The sequence below is a fragment of the Clupea harengus genome, chromosome 8 (assembly GCF_900700415.2).
Source record: "Clupea harengus chromosome 8, Ch_v2.0.2, whole genome shotgun sequence".
NCBI classification, from domain to species: domain Eukaryota; kingdom Metazoa; phylum Chordata; class Actinopteri; order Clupeiformes; family Clupeidae; genus Clupea; species Clupea harengus.
The window spans coordinates 15588425-15599145 of NC_045159.1; the positions used below are offsets into that span (position 1 = coordinate 15588425).

A 10721-nucleotide genomic window follows, 5' to 3' on the forward strand; every position below is an offset into this window, starting at 1 on the left:
CACAGACACACACGCACACACACACACACACACACGCACACGCACACGCACACGCACACACACACACACACACACACACACACACACACCTTGTGCTCTTGTGACTGAGAGCCCTGAGCCGTCTGTCTCTTGGTCTCCCTCAGGAACGACGCAGCGCAGTCGGACGATGATGACAAGGCCTCTGCCGCCTCGACGGACCCAGACGCAGGAAAGCTGAAGCAGAAAACGTGAGTGCTGGAGAGACTCTGTGTGTATGTGTGTGTCGCCTGTGTGTGGTGTGTGTACGTGGCCTGCTTCCTGATCTTCTGTTGCTCCCTTCTCGATTCCCCATCACTCAAAGGACAGTGGTAGAGATAGCAAGGTTTATACGCATGTCTGAAATCCATGCAGTCACGCTACTGTAAGCTCTCACAGGATAAGAGTGTCTGTGAAATCGGGGAAGATGACGGTCCCCACTGCTGAAAAAGAAAGGAAGGAGAGTTTGTCTGTGTCAGTTGCTTGATATTAAACGTCATCTAGGTTTTTATGACTCAGGATGTCACATTTGGGAATATTATTCAGGTACTTTTAACAAATGCTCTATTTTGCATTATTAAAGGTGTGTTTGAATTTGACTGTCTTATGAGAAAGCGTGCAATTGTGTTTAGTATCAGTATGGGGCTGCATAGAGGTATTTGTGTTAGTGTCAGTCTGTTTTTCAGTGTTTTACCTCTGGTGTTTGGTGTTGTTCTGGATGCGTCTTTGTTTATATTATGCACCTGTGTGTCTGTGTGTGTGTTTGTGTGTGTGTGTGTGTGTGTGACCCCGGCAGCACGCAGCTGAAGAAGTTCCTGGGCAAGTCCGTAAAGCGGGCAAAGCACCTGGCAGGGGAGTACGGGGAGAAGGCGGTGAGCAAGGTGAAGAGCGTGCGGGACGAGGTCTTCCACACCGACCAGGACGACCCGTCCTCCAGCGATGACGAGGGCATGCCCTACACGCGGCCCGCCAAGTTCAAGGCCGCGCACAGCTTCAAAGGGCCCTTCGACTTCGACCAGATCAAAGTGGTGCAGGACCTGAGCGGGGAGCACATGGTGAGGGAGAGGGGTACAGAAAGAGGAAGGAAGTAGGCAGATCTGAGAATCAGCTGGAGGCAGCTATATGTGTACACACACACACACACACACACACACACACACACATATATATATATATATATATATATATATATATATATATATATATATATATTGTGTGTGTGTGTGTTCACCTTGTTTGCATTGTTTTGTCAGAAAAGACATGTGAGCATGCTCGCTTCAAGAGCTTTTTGTGTGTGTGTGTGTGACCGAGAGAATAAAACACTTGTTGTCTTCTCCATAGGGAGCTGTGTGGACGATGAAGTTTTCCCACTGTGGCCGGTTGCTGGCCACTGCAGGGCAGGATAACATGGTCAGGATCTGGGTTCTCAAGAACGCCTTTGACTTTTTCAACAACATGAGAGCCAAATACAACACAGAGGGTAATGTCCCACAGACACACAAATAGACACGCACTCCCTACGGCATGCATGTATAAACACACACACACTCATACACACACAGTAGTATGCGGACAACCCAGGTAGTAACCTACCCAGGTAGTAACCTACACCGCCAGACCTGTGTCATGGGCTCTAATTAATTAATCATCACTGCCTCACAATGAATAAATAATAGTCTAATTAAACCTTGTTGTTATCAGTCACACATGCGCACACATGCGCACACAAACGCACGCACATGCACACGCACACGCACACACATGTACACACTCCCTCCCTCATTCTCTCTCTCTCTGTATCAGCTGATTACATTGACACTATCTTAAGGGCAAAGTGTAGTGATATGCTTGTGCTTTACAGTTAAGTCACTGAAGCCGTGGACTTAAGTAGGAATTAGCCACAGTTTAATGGCGTTACCATATTCTTGGGCCAGTGTTAAGCATAAGCCACTGCAGCTAGCTGCTTTAAAGACTTAAAGGACTGCATTTACTGACTGAACTAAAAGAAAGCTTCTGAAGGCCGTCTGTCTGTGTGTGTGTGTGGGGGGGGGGGGGTGTGTGTGTGTGTGTGTGTGTGTGTGTGTGTGTGTGGTGTGGGTGTGAGAGCGAGCGAGCATGTGTGGGGGTGTGGACATGTTTGTGTATGCATTCCTGGTGGCATTGTTTGGAGTGTAAATTCAACACATTCCATTGGCCTCATAATCTGGGTTAACTGGCTCAAATATCCACTTAAATCTCCGTGTCGCCTCGTGCACAAACACGCTGAACTTTCCTATCTCTGAAATGACCCATGTTACCTCTATGCCTGTTGCCCTTGACTGATGTTGGCAAGGGAAATGTGCCAGGAGAGTACTGGTGGCTGTATCCAGTGCAAACAGCCTGTGCCTGTGTTTCTGTGTGAGGAGCCTCGCAGGGGTAGAAGAGCTTTTTAAAGTACTAAATTGTCTAAATTACATTTAAACGCTTTTACGTTTACGTAAATGACTTCTAAGTAACGTTTATATTTTAGTATTGAGAGTGTATAGTCGCAGCAGTAACAATGCAGGCTTTCTTGCTAAAACCTGCCCTCACTCTGACAAAAGCACCAGTTATCTTTGTTTTATTTGGCAGTGTTACATTGGGCACTGCTTTCACAAAGTGGTTTATTGGTTCATCATTTCAGATGCACTAAATGCACTTATCGCTCCCACCCACATTTAGATTGTCCTCAGATGCACTTTCTGATATACCCTGTCAGACATATATCGTGACACCCGGAGCCAGTGGCTTATTGTAATATATGTCTAGCTCTGCGAGCCTACAGTGTGCGGAAACAAATTACTGTCCTCTCCCCTTATCGCTGGCTGGGTGCCACCTTCTGTTCTTTCATCCATCTTTTTTTTTTTCTTTCTCTCTTTTCTCTCTCTCTCTCCCTCCCTCCCTCCCTCAAGGTCGTGTGTCACCTTCTCCGTCCCAGGAGAGTCTGTGTTCCTCCAAGTCTGACACGGAGGGAGCAGTAAGTCTCTTATGAAAAATATAAAACGCAAACAAGTCAGAGCTTTTATGTGTGGACACACCTGGCTCACCTCCCCAGAGGTGCCTGCTGATGTGCTTTGTTAGCTGTCAGGTGGAGTTTATAGAGTGGGTTTGGTCATGCAGTAGGGAAGAAAAACCAAAAGAAAGAAAAGAAACAAGTTTACTGTCCTTCCACAGAGCCAAGGCACTATGCAGCACTGTCACCACTCTGTTCTACTACCTCTTGTTTTCTCTTGGCCATTCATTCCTTAGCAGGTATTGACTGAAGATAAGAATGTCATGAGAAATCTCTCTAGTCATCGGCCTATGAAGCTATGTAGCTAGAAATGTCAAAGAAATGTTTGCGTGATGTAAAAAGACCAGCAGGGCACTGAGTGGAAGCAGAAGGAAGTGCTGTTGGAATACAGTTTGCTTGGTGCCAAGTATAGCTGCTGTTTTCTTGACTGAACACCTTCCTGAATCCTGACTTGTTTTACAGATGGGAAGTGGGGCTTCGGAGGACCCCGACATGGAGGACAGGAATGCTCCCTTCCGGCAAGTTCCATTCTGCAAATACAAAGGACACACAGCTGACCTGCTGGATCTGTCCTGGTCAAAGGTCAGTGAGAATATGTATACTGTAATAATGGTATTTTAGAATATAGCTTGGTTGTTCGGTTGGTATGGTTTTGGTTGACAAGGGAAAGGGTAGATAAATAATGGTTAGTATGAAGAGGGTGGGCATGGAGTAATACAGCTGTTGCTAAACGAACGCGCACACACACACACACACACAGAGTCTCTCTTTCATCAATCAAATTAGTGATAATTGTTGGTTCTAAAAGTACAAAATAGGCTTGCTGCATTTAAATTCAGAAGATATTTTTAACCCAAAGTTTTTCACCTTATTATGAGGGAGTATATTCAAACACCAACAAACAAACAACAGGGAAAAGCATCCCTCTTCGAACTGTAAATCCTGCTTATCATCAGTCAATAGGGTAGGGAACAGATCCATATTTATGACATACAGGGGAGGTTGCTGCTGACGAAGCAGCACCTTCTTTCATTATGTCAGTTCCTTCAACAACTCAACCAATGGGAAATAATACCAGCATGGCACGGCACAACACCATTATAGTCCCAGGTCAGGCCGAATGTGAAAACGTAGCCCTTGAGACTGGCCCTGACCGCCCATAAAGCCAGCCCCTGTCTGTTTGCCTCCCTCCCTCCCTCCCACTGACCTTACTGACTCTGTCTCCTGTCACAGAACTACTTCCTGCTGTCTTCGTCCATGGATAAGACGGTGCGCCTGTGGCACATATCCAGACGGGAGTGCCTCTGCTGCTTCCAGCACATAGACTTTGTCACAGCCATCGCATTTCACCCCAGGGTGAGTGTCAATAAGGTCCTCACTGTGTATGTGTTTATGTGTGTATGTGTGTGTGCCTTCTTTCTGTCTCTTTCACTTTACGGGCCCTAGTTTGGCGGCAGAAAGGCGGGCGACAACAGCCTGTTCCGCCCAGGCTAGATTGTCTTAAACCCCGGCAATAAATAAAAAAAACTCTGCAGAGGTGTGGATTTGGGACATTTGCATGTACCAATCACGAACCGTCACTGGTCAAGTCTGATTTATCTAGCAGGCAAAAAAATCTAGGGTTTGATTGACTTGGAGAGTGGCACATTATGCGTACGTATTCCTGCATTGGCAAGGAAGCAGGGGCAAACCTGGGTTATGGGTCAAATTAATTTGTCTTGGACATCCTCAAAGTTAACACATATCCTTACAGGCTTTTAAAAAAGAACATAATGTTTATTTTAAAAGGTTAAACCCCTTGAAAGACTAAAGCGTCTGAGAAGAGGTAGTCTAATTTGTCCGACATTAATTAAATGCTCAGTCAGCAATAAACGAAACCCATGATGCAAATACACAATAATGACCTTTCTTGTTATTTCTATTCACATATTGTAGTCTAATTAGACTAGAAGAAGAAATTGCGTGCCACACCGGCGCTTTTTCCACCATGTAAAGGATAACATTTCAATGTACTTAATGTTGAATACCAAAGTTACTTGAAACAAACCTAATATGCTGTAAAAGCTGTATTCAGTAAAAGCTTAGGATCATTCTTTCGCATCCACACATTGTATATAGGCTATGCTACTGAGTAGCCTACTAAGAAAACCGGGGTTTCCATCCAAAGAGCTGACCTCTCCTACTCCCAGCAAGTGCCAGAATGTCTGCTGAAACATTTAACATTTCAGCAAAGATGTAAGCTATACATTTTTTGGTTTTGTTTTAATACCTAGCTCCAAAGTTGCGAATGTGTTCCATTGGATGAATTTAGATTATTAAATTGAATATATATTGCATGTTACGCATGTTTGAAGATTTTATATTCTTGGCCTAAATAAATTATCTAGAATTGAGGTGAGATCAGCTATATTGATCTTGACAAAAATAACGTCAAGGAATCTAAGTGAGCAATTCTTTCTAAAAAAAAAAATGTACAGGCTCAAAATCACATTCCCTGATTTAAAATATAGCAGTCAGATCGGAGGGATGTGGCTAGGGCATTTTCAAACAAGTCTGACAAGCTACAAATATGTGTCAACAAATGTAATTGTTTTGAACAACAGAAGATGTATTCCTTGTAAAAGAGCTCCTGGCGAACACTGTCCAGAACCCGCCATCGTCTTGTGTTGTAATCTCATCTGATGCATCAGTTTCAAAGGACTGCTTGACAATTTACCCAAACCTTTCTCTTATTGACTTCGGCCTGGCTCTGCCCACTTAGTGTCTTTGACCACACCTCTACCTCTGAAGCATGTCCTTGTAGTGCAGCAGCACGCATGCACTGCCGTTTCCCCCAGCCGCTTTCGTACGCAAATTGGGGCCCTACCTCTTCCAGTGGACTGTAGACTGTGTACTTATGTGACTGTACTTAGCTGTGCGTGTGTGTATATTCTTTGTGTGTGGAATTGCAGTTCAATTGTCATCTCTCTCTCTCTCTCTCTGTGTCTCTCTCTCTCTCTATCTCTCTCTCCCTCTGCCTCTTGGTTCGTCTGTGTCCTCCTGTTCCAGGATGACCGATACTTCTTGAGCGGCTCTCTGGACGGTAAGCTGCGGCTGTGGAATATTCCAGATAAGAAGGTGGCACTGTGGAACGAGGTGGATGGCCAGACCAGGCTCATCACTGCAGCCAACTTCTGCCAGAATGGCAAATACGCTGTCATCGGCACCTACGACGGTCGTTGCATCTTCTATGACACAGAGGTGTGTGTGTGTGTGTGTTTACATGACTGTGTCACTACCTGTGTGTGTGTGTGTGTGGGTGGGTGGGTGCGAAATGTGTCTCTATTTCAAGCATCCAAAATCTATTCCCCATCCCAGGAGCAATTGCTGAATAAGACAGGTGCTGTCACTTGGCCTTGTGTTTGGATAAAGCTGAGCGGCGGAGGCCCAGAGTGCCCCTCAGTGCTGTATTTTATATTCTATGGTGTCCTTGACTGCACCAGAGGGATGGCTGTGGTCAGGCTCCAGTCCCCGTCAGTGCCATTGCTGATGCCTGAAACCCGCTGTGCGAACAGCGCTGAATTGTAGTGCAACAGCACTAATGAAGTCACTCAACCAAACGACAGGGAGGGACCGTGGGGAGTCCTTTTCTCCGAGCAGTTAAATGCTAATCATGATGAGATTTTAATTGAGGGATGTGTGTGGGTGTTCTCGCATTTGCATATGTATGATGAGGTGTTTGTTTGTTTGTTTGAGTGTGTGTGTGTGTGTGTGTTGATTATTGATTATTATGTTTGAGAGCAGTTATGGGAGTGATTATAAGGATTGCTCAGCCGATAGAGCATGACACTAGCCACTTGGACCAGAGGTAGTTGAGTTGAAGCTACTTTTGGAATCATTTGAAAGTCATATCTTATTTGTCATTTGTCCATCTCCATTATCTTTACTCTGAGGCAGAGATTTTCTTATTAAATCATTCTTGTTGACTCATGACCTGAATAGATTATTGTGTGTGAACTGTGGTCAAATGTGAAAAATTAAATATGTGTGTGTGTGTTCCAGCGGCTGAAGTACCATACACAGATCCATGTGCGATCCACCAGGGGCAGGAACCGTGTGGGCCGCAAGATCACGGGCATTGAGCCTCTGCCAGGGGAGAACAAGGTACAGCAGTGATGCCAGAACAGTTGCTGAAGACCTTAACATCTCTTCTGTCTGTGTGTGTGTCAGGGGGGTCGGGGTGTGTGTGTGTCTGTGTCTATACGTGCTGATGCTCAAGGTGACGTTTTCTTTGATGAGAACTTGACTCTGTCACAGAGTATTTCTAATGACTAAACCGTAATGGGGGGAACTGTCTAGTGTTGAACATTATATGAACAGTCCCTCATATATTAATTAGTACTGTGTTTTGACACTGCAATTCCTCTTCTGTAGATCCTGGTGACGTCCAATGACTCCCGCATTCGCCTGTATGACTTGAGGGATCTCTCTCTGTCCATGAAGTACAAGGGCTATGTCAACAGCAGCAGCCAGATCAAAGCCAGCTTCAGGTGAGACACACTGCCATGTGTTGAGCTGGATGCTGTATAATAACAAGAAGCTATAATTCAGTAATACAGATGTATAGCATTTACTTAATGTCATGTAAGTAATCATGTTTACTGTAACTGTCATGGTAAGTGAAATTCGTAAACAAACGTAATGTAATGTCATAAAATTGCAATGTGTGCATGTGGGTGTGTGTGAAATGCACATCTTGATTTATTTATCTTTCTTCGCAGCCATGATTACTCCTTCATCGTCAGTGGCTCAGAGGACAAGTATGTGTATATCTGGAGCACGTACCACGACCTCAGCAAGTTCACCTCCGTCAGGCGCGACCGCAATGACTTCTGGGAAGGCATCAAAGGTAAGAGGGTGCTCAGGTGCGACACCGCTCACATCAGGGAGCAGATATTTGACACTCAAGCACGCGTGCTGCCTGTTTGCTACCTATTTACCATCTACTCCAACTATTGTCTGCGTCATTTTGTCTGTGTGTATGGACAAAGATATCCACTAAAATGATAGTGAAACGTGATATTTATGTGGTTCCTGAAAAGGAGTAATTAACAATGTAATAAACAGTAGACAGTAATAGGCACTCTAACAAAGGCAGAGAGTAGTCACCCCACACGACACACACATTATCTCCCTGTGACTTGGTATGTAAACCAGTTTTAGCCAGCGAGGGACCCTGTGGAATGTGAATGTGATGGACATCAGTTGAAAGACTGTGTGGTGTTAGACAGACAGGTGACCTATCCTCAGCTCTGTAGCCTCTCCAATCTGCTCACTGTGTTTTCCCGTAGCCCACAATGCAGTGGTGACGTCGGCCATCTTTGCGCCCCACCCGGGGCTTATCGTGCCACAGGAGGCAGGGTGCAGCGAAAAGCCTGACCCGGAGGTCAAGAGCACCGACTCAGGCGACTCAGAGACCATTCCCTCAGGTGAGAGGTCGTTGCCACAGCAACACCAGGCACACGTACCCACTATTTACATGCATGAGTGTCAGCAAAAATAACCTAAAGTGTACTGATTGTGAGACTGAAACTTAAAACTAGTCTGGATGCAGATCATGCTCTCATCTGTAAGGCTGTAGTTGTAGTATAGTTAATGTTTTGATCCATCAGCTGTCTTGGCGTTGAGTCAGATAAAACAAGTTGAGTTCAAATGTCCAGAGTTTGTGTAAACACAGTGACAGGCTTTAGAAGACAATGTAGCTGTTGTGTAAATGCTCTGGACTCCTTGTGAGTCATCCTGATTGACGTAGCATGCAGCCTCCTCAGAGGCTCCGTTCCCTTGGTAACATGCTCCTGCAGTGCTCCAGACTGGCGCTTCACTGTGCTGCTCATGGCATGAGGGGCGAAATGAGATAGAGATCGAGAGTGTATAGGCAGTTTCTTCATTTTGTTTCTTTTGTTCTTCGCGAGAGACTAGAGTCGTCCACGTGAGACTTTTTTTTTTAAATTTGACACTGTTTTCTAACACTAGTAACTTAAGATTCTTAACACGGATTTCATGGTTTTTCTTTTGTCAAAGAATGGTGCACTCTGAGTCTCGTACATCAGTGTCCCAGTTTTCCGCTCTTACAGTGTGACATCAGGCGATTGCTTATTGTCAAACATGCAATATTAAACTGAATATGCAAAATATATAATATATAGCACATAAGTCATGTACATGAAATACACAAACAATAGTATAAATATTACAAAATACATTATTACCCACTTCTTTACATTATGGTTCTAACAGACAGATAGATTGCTGTTGACTGCTGGTTCAAGTCACCAAGCTGACAACCATTTTTATTTTGTTTTCATATAAGCGCTGGCTATGATATATTTAAGGTTTGGATTTGAAGACTTCAGTTGATTCTTGCAAGTAGTGATTTGAAGAACGGCCCAGCCTTGCTGCCATAGTAACACCTTCTCCACCTTCAGACCTTCTCCTCTTGCCTGACAGAATTCTGGCCTCCTCTAAGCAGTCAGTGACTCCTCTTTTTTTTTCGTCCCCATTCAGGAGCCCTGAAAACAGACCACACCGAAGTCCTCCTCTCTGCAGACTTCACCGGCGCCATCAAAGTCTTTACCAATGTCAAGAAGTACTGAGCTCCCTACGCCTTACACAGCCTTTCTCTTCTCCCTCTGACTGTCCAAATGAGACACAAACTCCCCAAGAACAAGCAAAACGGCAAACACGTTTTCCCCCCGAAGCAGGGCGGGAGCTCCGCCTTCTGCTCCCCTCTAACCAGAGTGAAGGAAGAGACGTTCACAAAAAGCCCTTCACCTCTGCTGAGAACAAGGACCCTGGCACTACAGGATTACGATAGGGTGAAGGATCATGCAAGGAGACATTTCACAGAAAACGCCCCAACACCTTACCTTTTATGATATTCTTATCTTCTCCCTTTTCTGTGTAACATGAAACACTGTTCTTTATTTGGAGGTTTATACTGCTTGAAGAAGGCAGAGCGAGTGTGGAGTGACAGTAGCACATACTGTAGGACGAGACAATGATCCTGGTTAGATGAGGCCATTCTCTTGGATGATTGATAACCCTGTAAGACCTTAATAATCACTTACAGCATTGCAGTGGATGAGGTGATTTGTTCTATACACAGACTGACATAAATGTTTTTTTTTGTGTTTTTTTTTAACTACTTCCCAGTCTGCCTCATTATTAATAGTCATGCGATGGCTTTTCAATGGGACGGTTGTCGTCGTACGGTTCAAATTTAGGACTAACTCAAATCATTTCCGTTACCTGTTCTTATTTGTGTATTTGTCCGTGTTACTTTATGTGTTGTAAAAAAAGATAAATAAATTGAACCACTTTTCTAAGTTTATGGTTCACTTAATAAACTATAATGGGTTTATCATGCTAAGTGGAACTGACTTTTCACCTGTGCAGAGAAAGTTCTGATGCATCAGTCACCTTTGCTAAATGACCAGTTGTATGGTGGTTTGTGTGGTAGTACTGACAGATCTTTCAGTTAGATATAAAGCCGTCATACTTCAGCCTTCATCCCTCAGAAATGGGACCATACCCAAACAGCACTAAATGGACTCTTTTCATAATGATGCTGGACAATTTAGGGATGTTGTGATGACGATACCAGTTACTGGCCAGCTTTAGGAAAATGTATTAATGT

The 10721-nt window shown here is 44.4% G+C and overlaps 1 protein-coding gene across 2 annotated transcripts in view; it reads left to right on the forward strand.

The window, feature by feature from the left end:
• Positions 1-10450, forward strand: part of wdr44 (WD repeat domain 44) — an 18881-nt gene extending 8431 nt beyond the window's left edge. For both annotated transcript variants that reach the window (XM_012841459.3, XM_012841460.3), the window contains 12 exons: positions 144-227; positions 812-1070; positions 1357-1495; positions 2946-3010; positions 3509-3628; positions 4280-4402; positions 6095-6286; positions 7088-7189; positions 7460-7575; positions 7807-7934; positions 8377-8514; positions 9590-10450. In XM_012841459.3, the coding sequence (XP_012696913.1) occupies positions 144-227; positions 812-1070; positions 1357-1495; positions 2946-3010; positions 3509-3628; positions 4280-4402; positions 6095-6286; positions 7088-7189; positions 7460-7575; positions 7807-7934; positions 8377-8514; positions 9590-9678 (1555 nt within the window). In that variant the 3' untranslated portion in view covers positions 9679-10450. The remainder of the gene's footprint in view (positions 1-143; positions 228-811; positions 1071-1356; positions 1496-2945; positions 3011-3508; positions 3629-4279; positions 4403-6094; positions 6287-7087; positions 7190-7459; positions 7576-7806; positions 7935-8376; positions 8515-9589) is intronic.
• The last annotated feature ends 271 nt before the right edge of the window (positions 10451-10721 follow it).